Source organism: Micropterus dolomieu, linkage group LG17 (genome assembly GCF_021292245.1).
Source record: "Micropterus dolomieu isolate WLL.071019.BEF.003 ecotype Adirondacks linkage group LG17, ASM2129224v1, whole genome shotgun sequence".
Lineage (NCBI taxonomy): Eukaryota > Metazoa > Chordata > Actinopteri > Centrarchiformes > Centrarchidae > Micropterus > Micropterus dolomieu.
The window spans coordinates 32,827,812-32,852,270 of record NC_060166.1 but is presented as its reverse complement, the minus strand read 5'-3'; the positions used below and the strand labels follow the sequence as shown (position 1 = coordinate 32,852,270).

General features: G+C 40.6%; 1 protein-coding gene across 2 annotated transcripts in view; it reads right to left on the bottom strand.

The window, feature by feature from the left end:
* The window catches only part of aplp2 (amyloid beta (A4) precursor-like protein 2), a 53,750-nt gene that overhangs the window by 13,699 nt on the left and 15,592 nt on the right, over window positions 1-24,459 (bottom strand). The window contains exons 2-8 of one of the 2 annotated variants that reach the window (XM_046074491.1): window positions 15,155-15,328; window positions 13,093-13,222; window positions 5,709-5,821; window positions 3,353-3,564; window positions 2,905-3,107; window positions 2,264-2,431; window positions 26-159 (exon numbers count right to left, since the gene is read on the bottom strand). In XM_046074491.1, coding sequence (XP_045930447.1) covers window positions 26-159; window positions 2,264-2,431; window positions 2,905-3,107; window positions 3,353-3,564; window positions 5,709-5,821; window positions 13,093-13,222; window positions 15,155-15,328 — 1,134 coding nt within the window. The remainder of the gene's footprint in view (window positions 1-25; window positions 160-2,263; window positions 2,432-2,904; window positions 3,108-3,352; window positions 3,565-5,708; window positions 5,822-13,092; window positions 13,223-15,154; window positions 15,329-24,459) is intronic. The other variant, XM_046074493.1, reaches the window with a different exon arrangement.

Below are 24,459 nucleotides of genomic sequence, written 5' to 3'. Positions count from 1 at the left end.
GTCCTGACTCGACCTGGAAACTCACCCTCTCCATGCGGTTGCGGTGCCTGATCTCCAGCTGCTCCTTGGCCCTCTGGAAGCGACTGTGCTCCTTGTCGTCGGCCGGTGTCTCAAAGTAGATGTCCACATCATCAGTGGGCTGTGGAGTTGGTGGCATGGCTGCAAATTCCGGAAACAGATGGTGAGTGGACAGGGCTGCAAACTGACAACCAGGCAGGCAGACAAACACAGAAACAGACAGACAGGCAGATCTAGGCAGACATAAGTAGGCAGAAAGACAAAGACAGACAGACAACTGGGCAGAGAAAGAAAGAGAGAGAAAGAGTTGAAAGTGGAATGCAGATTGAAGTTGGACAAAAATCCTCACAGAAGCACTCCTCTCATTGGCGTTCTTCCACCCTCAGTAACTCTGATAAATGTGAGAGAATCTGACAGTCTTTCCTTTTGAATTCCTTTCATCTTCCCATCGGCTTTCTGCTGACAGGTCGCGTCTCCAACACTAATGGAAATATCTCTGTGTTTGACGTCTGGGTCATCTGGGGCGAGGCCAGAGGGCTCTGTTCTGGGTTCCACGCTATACAGTCACGCAAAACTCACTCCCTGCACCACTGTAGGTCGCAAAACAATAACGCTCCGGGCTCGCAAACAGGAAGAGACCTCATCGTTTCACCTCACCATCAAAAACAGGAGGCACGGGTTAACGGACAATTCCTGTTATGAACTTTACTGCTCAAGCTCCAAAAATAATTAAATTCTGAAATGCAAAATAACAATTCAATTGATTATGTTCATGAATTGTGTCTGAACTGATGAAAGGTGAGTCATTGTAAGGTGCAAAAAAAACGTGCGTGTTGACGTTGTGCTTATTGACGATGTGCAGGTGGGTCTAGCAAAAGTAGTGGCAGTGCTTTGTGAGCAGACAGACAAGTTGTTTACAGGCAGACAGACAGACACATGAACAAATGGCAGGCACACAAAGAAGAAAGAAAACTCTTGAAAGTGTGATGCATGCATATCTATGAACACTAAATTAAGAAAAGAGAAGAATGTCTTGTTTTGTGATTTGATATTTAGTATTGGTATTTAGTTATTACTTGAAATTAAAAATTTACTTGGAAGGTGCTTGACCTGTAGTAAAATTTTATTTGGGTGTTATTTGAAATTCTTCAATACCAGATACGATACCACAGTTTCAGTCCCAATACCAAAATCCTACTTTTTTTGATATATTACCTTGAGTAAAATAAAAAAATATTTTTTACAAAAGCTTTTTCTTCATTTAACAAAAGAAGCCACATTTCTAAAATGTTCAGGGTTGTCTAAACATGGGTATGCATGGCAAAAATATGTTTAAATCAGAAAATCTGATCAAATAATAAGTAACAAACAATATGAATCTGAGCAAGCATTCAATGGCAGCTTTCTGTACTGTACCAAGATTTGAGCCACAAACAAATTAACTACTGACACCTGATAGTCCTGGAGTGAACAAACTGTTCTTTCAAATATAAGTTAGTCCAGATAGTTCAGATAGTGTCCAATATTTTATTTTATTTAAGTTTTTTTAATTAAAAAAAAAACTTGATATAAGCTTAATTTGTCTGATATTGTTAATATTGAATATTTCAACAGTTCTAATTTAGTAGAGCATCATCCAAAACTAATGAACCAATGTGTTCCATAAATGAAAACATTAAGATCTAAGATCTATTATGTACAAATAGACTATTTATTAGTGAAGAACTGGATGCTAAGTTATATTTTATTCAGTGATATAGTGCTGAAACTGTTAATTGATTAATCTTTTGACAGAAAATTAATCAGCAAGTTATTCATCAAGCAGACCAAACGAAATCTGCTTCCAGCATCTTAAATATAAAGATTTAATCTTTGATTTAAATAACTGTAAATTAAGTATATTTGGATGAACTGCTTTTGAGTTTTTCTAACCTAAACAGTTATTGTCATTAGTTGCAGCAATTGAAATATCAGTGGAATAATAAAATTAAAGAGAGGGATGTTGAGTGAATTCAATTGTTGTGATTGTTGTGGTTGAGGTGAAAAAGGTAGCAACTGTAGTAATTTGATGAGTGACAGCTGCTGGCAGAACAGTTGTTCTGCTTGTAAACCAATGACAGACCAAACCTATATTACCCTAAAGTGTTTTCAGCGTGAGAGTTTTAATAAAGTGTCTGCAGCAAAGACGAAAACAGAGAGAGAGGGAGGGGTGTTGTCAAACCAGCCTCTATCAGGTGAGACTTACTCAGGCGCTTGCATACGGCCATGCAGTACTCCTCTGAGTCGAAATTGTTGCGGTTGCCAGCACAGCCCCCGTATATGAAGCGTACACACTTCCTCTGGCTCACGTCGAAGTGCCAGCGGGGCATGGAGGCACGGCAGGGGCCGGTCTCAGCCTCCAGGGTGCAAACCGCTGCCAGGGGACAGCTTGTTAGATCATCCGACCACTAGGGGCAGCACTCAATTCCAGTCTCAATTATAAACACAAAACTACCATCAAACACACCACTGCCACGTCTACAAATATGATTAAGAACAAAACTAAACAATAAAGATAGTGGAGCAACTCCTTTTGTAAGCAATGAGCAGGATTTGGCTAAAAATAAGGCAGGATGTTTTGTCCTTTGAACTCTGATAAAGCAGAGGAGTACATCACAGTGTCTTCTGTCAGCTGAAGAAAAGGGGATTTGCTGATGCAAACACTTCTATCTAATTATAGTGTGGCAAAGATTTAAGTATAACTGCCTATAGTTTAAAAATAATATAGTTTAGCTAAAAAGGTTTGATTATCTCTAAGTGGTAGGCAAAGTGCCAATAAGGGGAGAGAGAGAGAGAGAGAGAGAAGGAAGGATGGTACATTATAATTTAAAACAACTCATTACAAACCTTTCACTTCCTGCAGAGTCTTGTCCTCATCTTGGCTCTCTGGCATTCTGCTGCTCTCTTTCTTTTCATCCTCCTCCTCTTTATCTGCCTCCTCGTCCTCATAGACATAGTGGTACTCTTCCTCCTCCTCCTCCTCCTCCTCCTCTTCGTCCTCGTCCACTGGCTCCTCCTTTTGTGTGGGCTGCTCGTCAGCTGGTGTCTCACTAAGGAGGGGAGGGGGGCGGAGGTGATTGAGTGAAAGGGGTAGAAGCCAGGAAGAGGAGTGATTTATCAAACAAGGCAGAGCAGCTGCCATAGGTCAGTGTCACAACACTTTAATTCATCCAGATGGCCAGTAAGACCTGCCCTTTGCAAGAGAGCAGAGATTATGCTCGCTATATTTCAAACACGTCCTGAACACAACCACACACATACAGAAACACTGCCCACCCGCTTCACAACTGCTCACCTGTCCTCCTCCTCAACCAGGTCGGCCTCGTCAATCTCCTCATCCTCTATCTCCTCGTCTTCGTCGTCCTCCTGGGAAGGCAGGGAAGGTGGAGCGGACTCCCCGGTGCGAGAGGAGGGGCAGCACACGTACTCTGTGCCGTGGAACTTATCAATGCCGCAGGGCAGCAGCATGCCGTAGCTGTGTAGCACCATGGAGCTCTTGGCACAGGCCTGACAGGGTAGAAGAAGTGAGCTAGTGATCCTGAATGAACACTGCACAGGGCTCTTAACTGATGATGCAGCTGTGGCTTCTGGGCCTCCCACTACTTTAATGTATCAACTTTCTTTGACAAGGTGATATTTGTTTAACCTTTACTCTTCAAGGGAAAGTTAAAGGACAACATCAACAATGAAGCCCATGCCAGCTGGAGGAGGGTGTGAGTTACGGTGGGAGGACACCGTGGAAGTTAAATTAAATCAGTCTCATGATAGTGTTGATATGCTGCAGTAAGGCTCTTGGTTTCTCTTTAATAAATTTGAGACCAAAAATACCCCAGATCTTTGAAAATGAGGGAATACGTAGATTTACGTATTTTTTTATTTTATTGTTTACAGTGACTGATCTCTCCTTGTACCTCTAAGCAATTCAAATACAAAACAATCATTCAACCACAGAATGTTATTTAAGTCAAATTTTTACCAGGGTTTTCATATTTTCAGTCATCTTTTTTATAATATTCAGATCACATTTTTTAAAAAAAATATTATTTAAAATAATAAGTACTTGTGAATTCTAAGATTTTGAAAGAAAGACAAAAACAAATATATAATCAAACCAACAAATGACGCAAATATTTCCGTTGTTTGGCCACCCTCTGCTGTAACTGACATCAAATATAGACCTTAATTTTAAGAGAAACCATTTTGGCATTGGTATTGGGGATGGGAGAGGAGTAATTTCATCTTCACTGCTACTATTTTTCCTGTGTTTATCTTCCATTAGTTTTATTTGCTGTTATAACAGTTTTTGTTGTTTTCCTCTTCTGCCTTTTTCCCGCAGATGAAAATTAAATTATATTACCTCTCATGACTGCTTTGGCTCATTCTCATAATATAATTGGATCTGTATATCCTATATTGTTAATTTTTATATTCAAACAGTATCTTTTAATTTTTTTTAAACAAATTTGTTATCCTGTTATAGCGAGTTTTTTCATCTCCAAATAGCTTTACATGTCCTAGTTATTAATGTTATTGCAAGTGATACTGTTGCATTATCTAACACATTTGTTGAGCCAACAGCTTTTAGTCAATGTTACATTACATCTATGCATGCTCTCCTCAAGTTACTTGCATTTTAAAAATATAAATAACAAGCATTTTTGTAATATTTAAACATTGCTCACTTATCGTGTCTTGCAGAGGTCTTATGCTAACTCAGCATTCTTTATCCTTGATTTTACTACTTTATATTTTATGACTTCTAGTATAGTGCTAGTCCCTTGCGGTTACCTGACACAGTAACAAATCTATCCACCAACAGAATATAGACATACTGATTTTAGAGCTAGTTCTCTTGCCACATACTGACTAAATTGATTAATGGGCCACACTTCCAAAAAAGTCATGTCGTCCTTTTACTGGTGTGCTATTTTTCAGCAATGCTGTGCTTCATAAAGCAGCTAGGAGGTACAAAGTACAACTTCAGTCTAACTGATAGCTGCTGAGAAACTCCACTTGAGAAGTCAAGGATTAGCTGCCCTGCTTAAGAACATCAGTTGGTGAAGGAGCTGAGATTGTTTTTGAATAATTTTTATTACCCAGATTCTTTAACAAATGTATTATCAACTGTAGGCCATTTTTGCGTCTGGATGTCACACTATCTAAGGCTTCAAGGCTGCAGATGATACTCTGGTTAAGGCATCCGTAATACATGTCAGAGAAGAGTAAGAGTCAGGAAGCATGAGGCACGGAGAAACAAGAGCAGACAGTTGATGGGCTCAGCGAGCTGCTGCTCATACCCAAGGGCCAGCTCTGGAGCAGCCCAGGGGGATTAGCTGCATTACAGCCACAACACTAATCTGATTAGGAGCTGAAATTTGAGGGCTCTTGGTCAGCCTGTGATCACAGGGTCTCAGAGACTCACAGAGACAGGTGGAAAGATATTAGGGAGGGAAGATGGAAGACTGGAAAGTAATTAAAGTGTGACCAGTATGACAAGCAGAATAGACTAAAAATGTGTTTAGTTTAATTTCTTCTATAAGTTAAGTTGAGGTCTAAGATGTCTTCTTCCTACAGGTCTGTTTCTTTCCATTGCTCTGCAATCTCTGAGATATGACCTCCCACGGTTTCCTATGAAGTAATTCCTTCCTTACCTCTTTGGCCACGCCGTGCCACTGCTGATGGCTGACGCACATGTCCATACGCTCCTTGTGGAAGAACTTGCACTTCTCTGGAACCAGAAGCACGTCACTCACAAACTCGCCCACTGTAACAGCAAATCACAGGAGCGATATGCCTGTTAGTCACACTAACAATCTGTCCTCCTCTGCACCCCCCCCCAAAAAAATATCACTCATCACTGGTCACTGTTCAACAACACTGCCAGGGAATCAACAAATCGCCTAGTGAGACTGAAAAAAGGAATAGCAGACGAGTTGAGAGAAAAAGGGGCATAATTCAATAATTCATAGTTGCCTTTACATTTCATTACAGCGGTATAACAGAAAGGGCATTTGACACTTGAACATCTGTCGGTGCACCTGAAGCCGAGAGGGATTCATCCCTCTTCAATAGCTGTAACTCTGTGATCAAAATGGCAGGTTAGAAAATCAGGTTTCACACTGTCTCTTTTAAGGTGGTCCAGACACATCCTGCGAGTCAATGATTTCATTTGCCTGATGAATTAAATAACTGTTTTATTCATAGACGAGCTGACAGAAAGCACATCTGGGGGAAATAAAAGAGATGAAAGGCCTCTTGTGAATACCTAACAGTTTCAGGTGGAAAACTATGTGCGTGTAAGCATATGGTGCAGGGGTCATAAGAAAGATTAGAAAGGACTGCGACTGCTGATAGGCTGGCAATGTGATGGGGTTCTCAGGTAGAAATACTGCCATCAGAAACAGACTTAAAGCTAGAGAGAAAGGAAGCGAGGGAGGGATGAATAGAAGGTGTAAGACAAAGTCCAGATCAGTGCAGCTGAGGAAGGGGCGGACTTAAATCACACAAATGAGGGTCTAGAGGTTTCATGACATGGGCTTGGAGCTGTCCTATAACTGCTCATTTAGTGGTTTGCCGTGACCTCGGCCTGAGACAGAGCTGCTGGAGCACTAAATATGAGCGAGGCGAGGCAGAGGGTGAAAAAGCGGTGTTTTGGAAAATGAGAGGGTAGGATAGGAAGAAGAGAGCTGGAAATAGCAGAGGACTCAGCAGCTGCTTCTCATCTCCGCCCAAGAGATACAGTAACACCTCCCTCACACAACCCCCCTCAACCCTTCAGACCGTCGTTCTCCTGTTTCTCTGTTTGTGCCCACCACTGGTAACTAAGTACATTACCTCAAGTTCTATCTTAGATACAGTTTTCAATGTTATCATTAGTTCTGAAAAGGTTGAAATTGTGATAGACCCTTTTCTAATATTTTAAGACTAAGCACTCAATTCATACTCCTTTTACTACATCTAATTCACTACATTTTTAGAGGTTACTGTATTTTTTATTCAATTTATTTGACAACTATTAGTTGCTTTTCAGATTAAGATTTTAAGATATGTTTAAGATATGATCTTATAAAATATGCTGCACTGTTATAGCCCGCCTAAGTAGTTAAAATGAGCTCCTTGCTGACTAGCTGTATGCATTTAAATACAGTAATAGAATAGCCCAACCCAACTGAATAACATAATGCCTTGAAAGTGGCAATTTTGCGCAAGTGCTTTCACTATTGCTGTGGATTTTGCAAATACTTCTTTACGGTACTTTTAGATAGGTAACATTTTGAATGCACAACATACTTCGTAACAGAGTAATTTTACATTGTTTTATTGCTACTTTTCCTTAAGTAAATGGATGTGAATATGTCTTCGACCATTGGTGCCCCCTCCTGCTAACTAACTCTCCCTCTCTTCACATACAGAGAGACTGAGAGGGCTCAGGGAAAAGCATCATGACTCCCAATAACCCTCACCTCCATAGCCTGCACACCGAATGCTAACAGATTCATTCACTCACATAATCTCTCTCCCTGTCTCGTTCTCTCACACTCACAGGTTGTTTTGGTTGTGAGGTGGAGTGGGTTTCAAGCAGTCGCCGTATGCAGTCACACTGCAGTGGGTGATGGATGGTGGTGTTTGGAGAGCAGCTGTGTCTCGCAAGCACTCCTGCTCTGTGTGTTTCTGTTTGCGTGTAGTTGTGCTAGTGTGTTTATGTGAGCATAGTACTCCAACCTTTCTCTGTGACCTCTTCTCCACCTACTCTATTCATCTGCCTTTCCTTTAACCTTCTATCTGTCAGACAACCTTGCTAATACTCTCCATTCCCCAGACTGGCTGCATACACCCAATGTGCCAATGCTGTCATGACCACAGCCATACCCCTGCATTTTCCCTGGTGTTTTCCCCTTCCCTGTATTTCCAGTGCTCCCCTGTGTATGTTTGTTGGTGTGGTTTCCCTTCCTGGCTCCTGGCTCTGCTCCTCTGAACGCCTGTCAGCAATCAGCTCTGCACCACTCAGTTGGCTCACCTGCCTCACATCAGATCATGAGTACGCACTACTTCAACCCTAGCTCTCCTCTTACTCATTAGGGCTCAATGAAATGATTGGATGGATGTATTACAGGCCTGCGACAGCCACAGATACCCGATTTCTTCCATTTGTTTTATTGATTGCTGTCGGGATGTAAAGAGAATTCCAATAAATAATAAAAATTGCTACTGAAATTACTTCTAGCTTTAATGATCTACTCTGTTTAAATTTCAGCACTTAACTATGAGGTATATTTACATGTATAGATCAAGAGTTTGTGTTATAGAGGGGAAAATCAGCTTCTGAGCTTATAATCATTCAAAAATATTGAAGTGTTCTATCATTAACAAACCTCAATGATGTAAAACAGCTTTAACAGCATTATAAAACATTATTCAACTCATACAGTTGTTGTGTAGTGTTAGCATTCTCAAACTGTATGGCAAGAACTATCAGATTCCAGTCTTGTGCTTGTTTGGCAATGTGTGAATACAATTCTGTTTACATTTGCAACATGGATTGTGCTTTTTAATTGTAAGACATCTGGGGCCTGTACCACAAAGCAAGTTCAACATACCAGGATATCTTTTCATTATGTGGCTTCACTAACCCTAACAATCGGGATAAGCGGTCACAAGAAGCTGGTTATCAGCTCAGTAAGTCAACCCAAGGTTTCCCAATCCAGACATAAGCCCGTTCACATAAAAGAGGTGGTGTTAGCAGCAGATGACCAAATGCAAACATGGACAAGTCTACTGGTAGTAGAGCTTCATATTTTACAAACGAAGAACAAACTGTAATACAAATAGACATAGTAACTGATAAACTGGTACAAAAGCTCAAACTAAAAACAAGATTTTATTTTAGGAGGAGGAGATTGGTTGCTGCAGCCTTTCTCACTGCACTCAATTACAGTGACCTGCTCTATAGAAATGCGCCTGACTGATGTTTATCTTTGTTGGATACCGTCTACCATAGTGCATTGAGATTTGTGACTGGATGTAAAGCATCTACACACCATTGTACCTTGTACAAAATGACAAACTGGCCCACATTATCATTGAGGAGGCACATACATTGACTTACTTTTATTTACACGTCTATGCTGGATATGCTTTCCTCTTATCTTTGCAACATTCTTTCCTATAATTTGCGCTCCAGTAACTTGTATTTGTTATCTGTACCTACAGTCCGTACAGACCTAGGTAGGAGGGCCTTTAGTTATGCTGCTCCATCCAATTGGAACACATTGCTGACTGATTTGCAGTTGAGAAATCTGATCTCTTTTGGTGAATTTTAACACCACATGAAAGACTTGGAAGAAGATGCTATAAACTGTTGTCACTGCTTTAAAAATAACTAAATCCTATAAACCTACGGTATGTACAAATTGGACTTTTAAGTAGTCTAATGTCGTTTGTTTATGTAGCTTAAGAGTCTTGTTAAATGTTCTTTGTTGTTGTGTGAGTGCTTGGTGTTCACATTTGTAACTGTGCATTGTCAATATGCTGCTATTTTGGCCTGGTCTCTCTTGAAAAAGAGGTTTTAAATCTCAATGAGATCATCTGGTTAAATAAAGGTTTAATAAAATAGTCTAATTAGCACAGCAGAAGCTGACACATGCAGTAAGGCAGACAATAGCCGACAGTGTGAATACCTAAAAAAACAGGCGTAGTCTATAATAATGTGTTGATGTGATGTGTTCTTATGGCGTATATGAAAATATTAGGTTTATTCTTTAAGCTCCACTGAGTGACGGTGTTTTCACATTAAAAGTCTCGGGCACGGAATACGTGGTCGTTCCAACTCACTTTTAAGAACTTCTCGTCACTTCAAAAATTAGAATAATTTATTTAATGTTTCAAACATTGTTCTAAATTAACGTCATAAAGCAACAAAATGAAAAATCCATTTATGCCATAAAAGGTGCTCATATAGGTGTTGATTGATTGATTGATTCATCAATCATTTAGCCTACTGAAAACACCCCCACATTACCTGCGCCCACATCGCAAAAGGTGGGACGCTACATGACCAGTCTCTATAATACAAGATAGCTACTAACCTAAAATAAATTCATATTAAACTTAATTTCAATAGGACTACCAAACTATATGCTCATAATATTCAACCACACATGCTGCATTTAAAATAAATGAAACACATTTATTTTAACGGCAGTGGTGTTTAAGTAGGCTTAGCCTACCGTCACATCTTAAAAACCTAGAACAAGTAGGCCTGGTAACCTACAAGGCTTCAAATTAGTCTCTGTAGGGTGATCTCACTATACAAAAGCAGCCTATAAACTAGTCTACGGGATCTCCTACAGATGGGGATGTCATTTCCCAAGAGAGCTGATTGGTCAGTAGGCAGTGTTTTTATAGAGTTGATCTCTTATTTGGAACATAACCTGCTTCGGAGCAGGTAAACCGTTCAGCATAAGTTACCATGGCAATCTACCCGGTAAGAAGTGAACCACCGTCATGGTTCTGAAAATCCAGGGTTACTGAAGTTACCTTGCTAAGCTCAACTCCTGCTTCATGGTATAGGCCCTAGATCCACCACCATGAAAGGACCTAACTCTTAACCAACACTGTATTACTTGTCTGCGCCTTACCTTTAGCTAACATTTCGCATGGTACATTTGTGGCACTGCCACATAACCTTAAAACTGTGAAGGAATGTAGTTGCTTTCTTGTCCACAACATTGTTTCAAAGTTCAGACTCATTTCCAGAGGCTCATGAGTGCATAGAGCCCGAGGTGTGGTGCTGTGAAACAAGCCTGAGTTTGTGCACATTATCAACTTATTCACAATCACAAGACTCAGCCAGTCTGATGATATCAGCAGTTGTCATTGTGTGCCCTGCCCTCCGCTAAATCAACAGGCTAGTAAACAGGAAAGTATGTGTCATGTAAGTAGCTCAAAAATCAAGACCAGAGCTTAAATAATACCTGAAATAAATGGGATCCATTGGTGAATGCTAGCAATAGAAGTTAAAAGTTTTTTTCCCCACAATTCAGTCATTGTTTAACAAACCGTCCCAAACTAACCAACATGAAAGTTACACATCTGGCACTGACTGTTCTCACCATTCTAGACATAATAATAAAAAAGTATCTAAAATAGTCCTCTGCTGTTTGACAAAGACATCATGCTGCAGGGATTAACGTGCCATGCAACAAAAATCACATTCATTTGCATTTGTTTGAGGACAGGAAACACAAAGGGATTGTGGCTCTGTGGCTGAGCCTTTTCATGGATAGATGGGATACAGCATAACCCATCTCTCTCTTTTACACTGAGCTCTTTCCTTAGAGCTTGCATTATTCATATAAACCCATTAACTTGACATGGGTGCTGGTCTGTACCTTTTAATCATGTCCTTCAATCTATAGCTCACCTCATGTTGGTGTATTTTATTTCTTTTTGATTCTACTGTACTTAAGGTACACTGAAGAATATAAGGCAGAACCTATGATGTGCATTTCTCTGGATCACAAATAATGAATAATTCAGAAGCACTCTTCATTGAGCGTGATATGATAGAGCGGCCTCACAAATAATAGACTGTACAGGTGAGGTGCGGCGAGGTGGCAGAGCATGCCGTGGCTTGTAGCATATGATCAGAGCCCTTCAATTAAGCCCCTATCACGCTCCATTACATAATTAAGCAGAAACCCTTTCAATAGCCCCCTTCTCGCCAACACCTTATGTTCATCTCTCCTTCTCCATCTGTCTGCTCTGTTCTCTCAGTTCAGACTCCTCATTGGCAACCTAGCAGAGCAGCAGAGAAGGCCTTCGTAATTTGATGGGTCATGAGTGCGCAGACCTTTAACAATGATGACAGAAAATATGCAAGAACAAGCAATAAAGTTATTTCATTATTCCAATGGGGGTAATGGGATTGTTTTAATTAAATGGCAGTCATAGCACTGTTTCTGAATCATAATGAGAGGCCGCTTACAGTGAACACAAGAGGACAGAGGCAATCAGGTGTGGCAGGTAGTCAGAGGGAAACAGCTTCAAGTTGTAAGATGAGAGCAAACTGGGGGAATTTTGGAGACCGAATCAGCATGTGGACCTCGCTCATCTGTATTCCTGTCTCAGACACCGAGTGGCCACTCCTGTTGTGGTGTTTGCTGTCCCATGAATTTCCCAAAAGCCTTCTGTCTGTGGTTTGCCAAAAATGTTCTTGAATGGTAGCCCATTTCACAGTCCACTGCAACTGCTAATAGCTTTTTCATCCCGGAAAGCGGCACAACTCAATCAGCAAGAGGCGTTCGGACAGAGGAAGGGTGCCGGGAAGTGTTTGCAGCATATAGGAAGATATTTTTTCCTTCCTGACATAGCTTTACAAGTACAGAGAGGAGCCTTGTTTCAGTACACTCCCTATTATTGCAATCCTCAGCGGCAGCAGGAGTGTGCTGTGTTTTTGTTAGTAAGGGAACACAGTGACATGTGGACTGCAAAGTCTGACATTTAATAAACCAGACTATAGCCATGTTGCCACTGTTAATTACAGTGATGCTGCAGGAGACAGAGAAGGGAGTGAGGTGTGTATGACAGGACAGGCGAATGGAGAAATGGGGAGTAATAAAGCAGGCCTCCTTACAGACCTCCCTCATGCTGACCCTGTGTGTCTGTGAGTTTATGGCCACTGTCTGAGGGGGAAATAAGATTGTGCTTTATTGCTCAACAAGCCTCCCCAGCAATAATAGCTTTCGCCCTTTAACCATCCGTTCTGAGAGATATTAGCTCCCATCCAGCCTGAATCTGCTCAATCTGCAGCTCAAGGCCAGGATTAGTCAACTGAATCAGACTCCAATATCGCCCTATGTCACCTCTGCCTATGGCTAAGATGTATCATTATCGCTTCTTTCTCTATGTTGAATGAAGGGCCAATATAGAAAAGAGGGGACAATGGAGAACACCTGATATGAAGGGACATTCACAGCCCTCTAAGTGGTTTCTCCCAGCCCTTGAACTGCACTACTTATTAGTGTACAAGCTTACCTAAGCATTTGTAAGGCACCACAATATGGGCGTGCCCTTTGCACACCTTCTTCTCCTTCTTGCACCAGTTCTCAATACGAATTGGCTGGTTGGCTTCCACCACGTTTGTGATTTGGAGCTCGGGATACATCTGTTGGAAGAAGAAGCATATAATATATATTAAATAATGAGAGAGGTATTTGTGTATGGGTGTGTGTGTGTGTGTGTGTGTGTGCACGCGAGTGAGAGAAGGTGCGATAAGTGGAGCTTCAATAGGATCCTTTAATCCACGCTTTATACTCTCTCGATGCCATCTGCTCAGCCATGAAAGAGCACCCAATTCACACTTCTCCCAAATGCCATCAAAATGTCATTAATAACTGCAACTGAAGCTTGTGGGGAAAGCTGCTTGAAAATGTACAGCCCCTTTTTCTAGGACAGCTGCATAATAAACCATGACAGTAATACCAGCAGCCTCTTGGGTTAGGAGATACAGTAGGAAGAACAAGTAAATAAGAGCAAGGATATCCATATAGTGGAAAAACATGTAAATTGTAGACAGCTAGAGAAAATGACAGTCACATGGTCTGCTAATTAAAATGCCACCCACTATACTGTAAATAATGCCTGTCTCTCAGGAACAGCTCAATAGCCTGTCTAATGACAAATCACAGTGAAACGAAAACTGACTTTTTCCACCTCACTAGCCAATTCCCCTCAGTATAACATATTCTCACCCCATGGATATATTCAATAATACATTTCCTCGTACTTACTTTTTTTCCTTCTATTATCTTGCCTGACCAGGGGGAAGAATATGATTCATGTGGAGACATAAATAATCTTGCTAACCTGAAACTTGCTAACCCGTTTATTTTAATAAAAATTCAACTTGGCTTGTTTTATTAGTTTCCTCAGTATTGTTAATGATTAAAGATGATAAAAAGGCAAAATCTTCCAGCATCTGAATGGGGGCATGACAGTCATTCAGACTTGATAGTGGTTTCGATCTTCTTATCTAACTCACGGTAAGAAAGCAAATAAGTATATTTCCCAAAATATAAAACTATGTCACGTAATGTTCTGCTCCTAAATTCTAATAAAATCAAGATGCTGGTCATTGACTCTTCTCGACATAGACTCGACATAGTTTGAAAGAAGTCACCTACGCAATATATTGTAGCTCAAATTAGGTATTTTCTATTCTTGGCTAATGCATAAACCCTTATTCGCACCTTTGTTTCATCAAGACTACAGATTATTGTAATGTCTTATTGTCAAGCCTGCCATGTGCTCGTCGTAAAAGTCTTCAAATGGTTCAAAATGCTGGAGCTTAAATCATAACTAAAATTTAAAAAATGATCATGTTACACCAATGTCCCTTCAGTGTCTCCCTATGCATGTCTGATGACACTTAAAAGCGCTTCTGATGACTTGCAAAATTGTAAATGGGCTCATTCCTTCATACCTGCCTGACCTCCTTAAACCTTATATTCCATCTCGTGATCAGAGTACAGGGCTCTTGTCTGTCCCAAGTTAAATAATAGTCAACAGGCTGCAGGTTCTTTTCCTGTTGTATCCCCTAATAACAGCAGGGTCATCCCAGAGGATATTAGACAGTATAACTCTGTTTGGGCATTTAACTCCAAAACCCAATCTTTTTGCCTTCAGTTTTTATTATTATCAAATTATTAATATATAGTCCAGGTTTGTCCTGCAGACAAGACAACTGGAAACTTTCTGAAAACTACTGCATCTCTCTAACCCTTTGTTTGTTTGTGTCCCACAAGCACATCCAACCATTGCAAATGTTGCCATCTTAATATCTAATACTCAACTAGAAACAATACAATCATGATGATTAAAAAATGTAAAACAGAATCTAAAATATTAGGTCTCACATTACCAGACCTTCATAACGTTCTCCTTAAAGGTTTAGGATTCAGATTTCATTGGTTGTACCTGTGATGACAACCCACTTTGTCAATGCTCTATTCTAAGTGACTTTGATGCTGGAATTTCAGCACCTCTATGAGACTTATAAAAAGGAGATTAGAGATGTGTCTGTGTCACAGTGACTCACCTCCTGGCAGTACTGCAGCACACCCTCTTTGGTTCCTTCGCAGCTCTTGGTTCCGGATGGGTCGGGTTCCCAGCGGCCGGTCTGAATGTTGACATGCATGTTGAGCTTTCCGCAGAACATCGCTACCTGTGGCTCTGCCACGGCAAACCCTGTGCCTGCATTGGCTGCTAGTGCCTGCAGAAAGATATAGAAAGAGAGAGAGAAATAGGGGTTACTGCAATCAAGCATTATAGATCCCATAAAAGAGTACTGTAGCTGACAGACATGAGACACTGTCTGCTTCACTTGCTTTACTCATAAACTTTGTTATGAGCCTGACACAGGAGGCTGCTGTGAAGTCTGAACATATAAAGAAGGTTCAGCTCATGTACTACAATGGATAACTGTGCTAGATGTGATGGAGCAGCTTCAGGCTCAGACAAATTAACTGCACCTCGGGAATGTTTGGCTAGGTTGATGGTTAAATGAGTAGGGGTTTGATTGGATTTGTGCACATGTTTTTTTGCTCTGATGCCCATTGAGGTAGTGAGAGGCTGCACACAGAGAGACGGAGAAAAACAAAACAAGAAAGAAAAATGCAGTCCGTCATGCCTCACAAACCAGGACATTCCTAGTTGAGAGAAGAGCTTTGCTCATCCACGCCTCCTGGGACTAAATCTTTCCACAAAGGATGGAACGTTTATTCTTCAAGGTAAACAATGATGGTTCCTGATCTACTATCAGCTCTGCTATACAGGCACATGCACTATTAACATCAACAAAAATGTTCTGAGTTACCAAAGGATTTGTTAAAAAATATTTCTGTGATTTTGTACAAAAAATCTTTGTTTATCTCCCAGCCCTTTGAACATAGACAAAATCTACTATCTTCCTCCCCTGTTGTCCTTCCTGTCATCAGCTACTGAACCCTACACTTCCTCGTTCAGCAAGCAGGAAGCTGGAACTCCCAGTCTGCCTGTCCTTCGCTCAAAATAACTTAACACCACTCACTTTTCGGAAAATGGACACCAACTGTCTAAAACTACTGTGTAATCAGCTTCCACATGATTGCCTTTCAAATGACATAGTGTAGTGTTAGCATCAGTCAACTCATCAGCTAGTCATTGAGACAATAAGTCACGCCCTGTTAACACTCACCTGATGCTAGGGGTGTCACAGTACGGGAATCTCTAATGAATCAGCGAGCCGATGTTGCTCTGCATGCCAAACTGTCCCTAAACACACACTAGGGAGCTTCCAGACAGGAAGTGGAACGGAACTGATCCCCTCTTGATTGTCATAATGTCATCAGGCTGAGTAAACAGGCTTCAGCCCCAGAGAGAGATCAAGGGAATGAGCAAGAACCGTTGGACTCAAATGTCTGACCATTTGCTGGGTCCTCAGCCTTGAAGAAACACAGACAGAGGTGTCCTTTGCAGCGCAGAGCCAAGGAGAAAATAACTGAAGAGGGAGACTTGAGAAACAGTGTGTTAGACAAAGCTCTCCATCTAATGCTGCACAGGCTCCCCGGTCTGATAATAGGCGCAGAACAGAATAGAGCGAGGACAAAACAAGTGCTGTGTAATCAGCAGTTGGCTGTAGTGTGCGATGAGCTACAGAGCCAGCCATAGCTGAGTCTGCACACAAACACACACACACACACGCACACACATAAACTGAAAACAGCTCCAGCAACACACACATGCATACGTTCAGCCACACAAGCACAGTGGTGCCCACGCAAACACACGTAACACATGCATACACGTATGTTCATCCACATCAGCAAGCAAACACACACTAGCCTGTCTAGAACAGCCTCAGATTCAACCTCATTTCCCCTCCTTCCTCCATCTCCATGTCTTTGTCCTGCTCCACTCCTCCCTCTCTGCACCACCACAGGCTTGTTTGCTCTCCTCCCTCTCATTCCTTTGTGAGACTGGCTTGGGGTTTATGAGAAGCAGAGAGGTGGTGAGGAAAGCAGCACATTAGGGAGGAAGACAAGGGAGGCAGTGACTGCCTGACCACAACTAGACTCTGCAGCTGTGGAAAAACAAGTGTTGTGGCCTTCTCAACACCCCTTTGACTTCACTGAAGTGATAAAATCTCGGTATGTCTTTAATTCTTGTGCGACAATGGCAGTGAAGGCAGAGTGGAGGTGGTTTAAAACACTGCCATAAATCTGCAATCACATGCCTGTTTAGTACTCAAAAAAAGAGCTGCTCAGGGCCAGACTTGCACAAAGAGAAGCGCTATAGGGGGCAGCAGAGAGCAAAAGAAGTGACACAGACAGAGAGAGCTTGAGGGGGGGAACAGCACGGCAGAAGAAGAAATTAGTTTCATCTGTGGTCCCTGTCTCATCACCAGCGATACCTGATTCAGACAGATGACTAGCCTTGGGAAAACAGACTGGACAGTTAGTTGTGTTGACTGTGACATCCTTTACCACAGACGCACACTCCTGTAGGAGACACAATCAACTTTGTTCTTGAGACAACATGTTAAGAGCTTTGGTCTCATCTCGAAACTGACAGAATTTTTACTTGGTCGTGACTCAGGCAAATTTATTTCAAGACCAGTCGAGCACACAACTGTCATCATCGCAATTTTTTACATCATCCAAGACCAGTTTGTTGCGTCAACCAGCGAAAACCGGTGGAATGGAGTCAGAAAAAGATAAATGAGAAGAAATAGTCTAAGTTACTCTTAGACTCAGAAGGGAGATGTGGATGAATACAAAGACAGTTAGCTGTGGATATTGGTCTTGTTTTTCTTTTTGCTGTGATTTGATGCAACTAAACTCTTCCTTAAAGGTCACATGAAATGACTCTGACAGTAACTTACTTCCACGCTTTGTCGTGTTTTCACATAAAACAGAGGTCAGGGGCAAGACTTTATGCCATTACTGACTTCATTTTAAAGTTCAAGAGCGGTGAAAAAAACGGACACTGACGGTAGCTCTCGACAATCACTTATCTTTAGTTGGTTGATCTACTTCTAGTGCAGAAAGCTGCTGATGATATTAATGATCCTGGTTAAAACAAATACCCAGATACACACAATAGGACTCATGTAATTGATAATTCAGCTTGGTAGACCTAAATGTTTGATGAGACAGTAAGGGTTGGCTGGATCGCCCGAAGAACTGTTATCACATTTTACTCACTGGGATCAAAAAGATGAGTCATCAATTACATTTTGACAGGTTACTAGAGAAAGGGGTCAAATGTGAATGTAAAAATATACTAAAATGGATCTTTTGAGATTTATTTGACAGACAAAGACATGGGGTAGTAACAAGGTGTTTTTAATAAATGTTTTCTTCTTATGAGACCCTTTTATCACGTATTTATTACTCCAATGTGGAACTGTACTGTCCTTAAATATCCAAAACATAAGCAGATTAATTTACAGAATTTTCTCTTGATTCAGACTGGATAAGCTCTGGTCTTGGTCTCATATGCAGCACTGACACACACACACACACACACACACAAACATACACCTCACAAGTGTAAGTCATCGAGCATCCACCTCTCATTACTGACTCACCGTGAGATGTTATATCATGTGTAAGTGTGAACACCTGCTGCTATGTGGAGGCTTAGCAAGCCAGAGGGAAAGACAAAAGAGGGAAAGAGGGAGTGGAAGTTGGGAAAATGGAGAGGCAGTGAGACAGAAGAAAGCTTAAGCAAAAAGCATAAATAGACAACAACAGCAGGGAACCTATGCTGATTGGCTCATGTCCCAGCGTGACATATTATTTTAAAATGCATGCAGACTGTAATGCAATAAAGAACGCTGTGAGGCGGCTTGAACGTAGGAGAGACAGGCCTGCCACCACAGACGCTTGTCAAAAGCCGTGTGGACTGAGGATCATTTAGCCCGTTTTCACTCTTTACTGCAAACACACATTAGTCTGTCGCTGCTTTCCCAGTCTGCCTCCAGCACACAAACATGTTTTATTAGCCTGCTCTTTGTTCTGAGCCAAGTTTCACATAAAACAAGCTAAGACACGATGGTGCTTGTCATGAAATAACGCATGGAACATCATGTGCACACACAAATAAACACTCCTTTTTTCCTTGTGGGAGATAAATATAGCCTACCTTAGAGTCTGGATCTCTAATGAGCAACCCAAACATGCACAAACATTAATGTTAGAGGTAAATCTGTCTTAATTTCTAGTGGTAAATGTTACCCGTTAACACTTAAAGCAGAAGAGTGATGTTATTTTGAGTTACAGCACATTTGCTGTCTACATCTAGCTCACATTACACCGTCAATCATTTTGACGCATATATATTTTTAACTTGTTTTTCATTGTTGCACTACAGCCTTCAGCGTCACACCTATCTTAATAAAATAATTAGAAATATATACATATAAGAGTAAGGATTCATTTTTTTGTATTGTATTTATTTTGCTCCATGCTATCCTGATATTTATTTCCCAGTGACTTTCATTTCTTGCAGAATGTAAATTAATGCATTCATATGAAAATGCTGAATGTAGGTGCAAGGAAATAACGATATATCAGAGAAACTTTGACAAACCAAATTAAGGCTTTAAATTTACTGTGATAGATTATTTAGCTTAGGCAACTCTGCAGTCTGCGGAACACATTTTTTGTACTGTACAATAATAAAAGGCAGAAAAGGACTTCTACTAAAAGTTCTGAAAGAGAGGAAATGGAGCCCAATATCTTCAACAATGCCGACTGTATGCAGACAATAGAATAATAATATGAAAAGGATAATGGAAAAAAGGAAAGTACAAGTAAGACTACAAACTTACAAACAAAGCAGAGGTAGTATTCCTTAATGAGGTTTTAATAAAATCCTCCTGGGACCAGTATGGGTCAGTTATTACATGACCTACCACACAGCATCTGGGCAAGTTCCAAGAAAGCTAATCCAATCTGTGTGTATTTGTGTGTGTATAAGGGTGTCAGTGTGTGTGGTCTCAGGTCAAACACTCAAGGCAGCATGATCAACAGTGTGTGAGCTCAGGACCCACACCAAGAGGATAATGGGAAATGGGAAATAAATAAACGAGGGCCATAATGTTCAAAACATCTCCAATACAAACACAGACTGTAACTGAAAATAGCCAAAACAAACTATACAAAAAATTCCTCTGTGAACAGACAGACTAATGAACAAGTTAGGTGGTTGTTCCTGGCTGCATTTCTTCTGGTTAATTGACTGTGTTGCACAAAAACAGCTCCACTCTCAACTGGTCTATAAACCTTGTAGGCCCCATTTAGCCGTGGCAACTAGTCTAATTTTGGCAGAGGTATGGTGAAGCCATCCTCACAGTCTAGCCCTTATAAAAGCGGCTCCAGAATGAGGCACCGGTCAGGACACGTGGGTTCCCAGAATGCTTAGTGTCCATGTGACTCTGTAGAGAAATGCCTGGCACCGTTAATCCACCTAATCCTTCCCTGTGGTGACTTAATACTTAAACAAGATAGAGAAGGCCACACAGGAATCCGATCTATATGTACAATACATAAAAACACAAAATCAATATTGATTTCCGTTTCTTTTTGCTAACAATAAAAACTGTTGATGTGTATGAGGGAGCAGTGTTCACTGCAATTACTGTGTTGCACTAATATGTGGGGGGGAAGCAATTACAGCATCATTTTTATTTCTTTATTAGCTTCTATTACAGCTTTTACATAACAGCTATTAGTATAGCCTTGGCTTGTTTATTGTGTCTTGTGTTTGCTGCTTCTGTAATGACTGAATTTCCCTGTAGGATAGTTTAGAAATGCACAACATATACTATTTAATGCCCCATAAAGCAAAATAACCACAATACTACCTCACTGCAAAGAAATTGGATGTGATAGTTACAATGCAAAGATGTAATGAGACATGAAAGTTGATTTGGGCCACAAATAACTATTATTTTCATCATTGATTACTCTGCTCATTATTTTTTGGTTAACTGATTAATTGTTTTGACTACGGTTCGTCAAACATCTTCAAAAAAATCCCCATCACAACTTCACAAGAGTCCAAGGCAACATTTTCAAATGTCTTGTTTTGTCCTTTCCAACAGTCCAAAAACTCAAACACTATTTAAAAAAAAGGTACACAGTTACAGTTAATCCTCTTATTTGAGAAGCTGGATCAAGAAAATGTTTTGCATTCTTTTATTTTTCTTGGAAAATGACAATAATCAATTCATTATAAATACAGTTATTATTGATTATCTTTGCAGGTTGATGAACTAATAGTTTGAGCTCTAGTAACTTAACAACAAGACCAGAAAAACAACTGGGTTATATTACCAAGTAACCAAAATGTCAGACAATATCTTGATAGTATATCACTACAGTATGTCAAACTGTATATTTACTCAGTGATGGAGGCCAACAAAAGCCCTACAATACTTAACGTCAATCAATCAATAGCCACACACACGAGCAAACCCACATACATGCCAAATGAAGTTGTGACATTGAGGGTGTGACATTGGTGTGATTCCTTCCAGTGGTGTGGCCCGTGGGAATGTTGGGGCCTGAGCCACTGACACCATCACTACACAAACAGCTCACCAGCAACAGATAATAGCTGGGAGGGGGGAGGAAATTCAGCAACAGAGGGACAGTGACATTTACCTACTGACCAAACACCTTCCCCACCTCCCATCCTCAAAAGGGCAGACAGTAAAAACAGAATAATAAAAAGGAAAAAGGTGTCGTGTTTTTAGACTCTGAATCAAAAGGGCAACCCCTCAATGTAAATGAGCTGCTTTGTCTGAGCCCTTTGTCTCCACCATTTGAAGTGTCTCAAGACTCCTCTGGAATTGCCCTATGAGTCACCGCTCCAAACCCACAGAAACACTCCCACAGTTTGGGGAGCAATGGAGTCAGTCAATAAAAAGCTAAAGCTGTGAAATTTACAGTTCCACATAAACTCTGTGAGGGAGAGACATCACTCACTTTCCACTTCTTTGAAAATCAGTTTCTTCTTTTAAAAGTGAGAATTCCTGGAGAATGTACAAATGTGTTTATGTGCAAACATCTAAAAAATAACACTTTCTCTAAATAATCTTGTACTTTGTTCCCATATCAAACATTTTCATACAGCTTCAACACACGTAAATTGTGTGAAAACAATTTACTAAATATATTCAAGGAAACCATGAGGTTATTCAGTAAGCTTGCTGTCCTGTGTTAGAGCTTTAAGGTGACAGGGAGACACTCCAAAGAAAGCTGAACATTATGTTTCTGTTCACTAGCAGTCACCTCTGCGTGGCTCATTAACCTCCCATCATTCATAGTCAGACGGGACCGGACAGGAGAGGAAAGTCTGTTGTTCCTTGTGCCCTGAACTGTCACAGGGGAGCTGAAAAACACACCCAACGGCCTCCGTAGAAGACAATGTCACGGCCACGACACGCCAGTGCCAGCCCCGGTTCAGCTAGTAAGCCTATTTGTAATCCTTTCCGCTCAACCTGTACTTGATTGAACATGCCTTTGTTAATGAGACTGTGTGGAGCTGTTCCAAAGTGCGAAACATTGGAAACCCCATTGATGCAACCATGTCCTATATTTCTTTCATGTCTCAAGCCAAAAAATAGGATTCAGAAGTGGAAAGGAGTGAATAGAGCTAGGAGATTTCAAAGTGATGGATGTTCTCTGGAAGATTCAATAAAGACATTTCTACCTGTTTGACTCTTGACACAAGTGGTCTGCTATTAGATTAACCTACTGCCTTTTCAGTAACTCATTTTAAGTTTGGTATTATTTGATTTTAACCTTACTGCTCTCAAGTGCAAGCACAAGTTTATTTGACTAGATATTGTTGCCTACATTTCTGAGCAGGTCTTCCTTGAAGATTTAACTGAACGGGACTTAGTGAGCTGAATATGCTACTTGTTGTTGTTGTTGTTGTTGTGTTGTAGCCATGACTACTACTAACAAACATAACAAATGACTAATATTATTATCTTTGTAAAAATTTAAAATAAGAGAATAGATTGGGGTTACCACAAAGTAAGAATCTCCTGGCCTAAAAACAGAAGCCAATGCAGAAGTGCCTTAAACCTGCATTCTTTCTCATGGCCAGCAGGGGGCGACTCCACTGATCACAAAAATAAGTCTAATTGTATAGAAGTCGATGAGAAAATGACCCTACTTGTCACTTGACTTATTACCATAGTATACACTACTGATTGTACGGTCTCCATAGCTAGTTTCAACTCTTTATCAATACAGCACAATATTAATTTTGTAAATGATGACCCTTATAATAGAAAAATAGACAATAAAGCATGGTACACTTTAGGGCGTGGCTTCCATGTGATTGACAAGTCAATACCACGATGGTGACCACGATGGTGACCAAGCTGCTGACGGTCAATATGCCAAACTCAAGGCTTCACAATGGTAGTTAACAAACCAATAAGTGACCTCATGGTGGCTATGTCCACTTCTTTTATGCAGTTAATGTATGGTTATCACTCCAATGCTTTAATATGGGGTGGTGATGGCGCAATTTGGTGTGAGAGACCTGGGTTCAATCCCCCAAAGTATGTGCGACCTCTGAGATGTATAGCAATTTTAAGTCGCTTTGGATAAAAGTGTCAGCTACATGTAAATATACACATAAGGATTAAACATATGGAAATATGATCAAATAAAATATGATATGATTCTTAAAAGTTAAATCCTATCTCCAATGAATCTTCTTGATTCCTATCTCAAATAGTAATAGGGTGTTGGTATTTCTCTCCTTTGATCGTTGTTCTTTGTTTTTGAAAGCAAGAAGAAGTATAAAAGTCATTAACATCCCTTGTTAGTAGACTTAATGATAGGAACTAAGGTTTTAACTATTTTTACTTAGACTGGAAAAAAAGAAAATAGATTAGGATTTTGTATTAACTAAGTAAATTGCAAAGTATTTACTGGTGTTATTTAAATGTTTCACTATGAAAAAGACCCGACTTACAGTCTCCACAACAACAATCTATGATTGAGCTGCAACTTAATCTCATTGAGCGTCACCCTAACACTGCCAGGCTCAGTGCAGGAGATGAACACAAATGAGACGATGTTCGTAATTAAGCTCTAGCTAGAAGATGTGTAGCATCTCACTGGTGGCAGGGTAACAGTTGTGGTGATTGAGTGGCACAGGTCTGCCTGTGTGTCGGGGAGAGATAACATGGCCTCTGTCCAACTTACAGCGAACGGACGTGAATGACGACTTGTTCAAATCACTATGGAAACCTTCTACAAAAGCATCCCAGCTATCCACACAGAGGAACATTGAGGCTGCAGAAGTAAGAGGCAGAGGGAAATAGAGAGA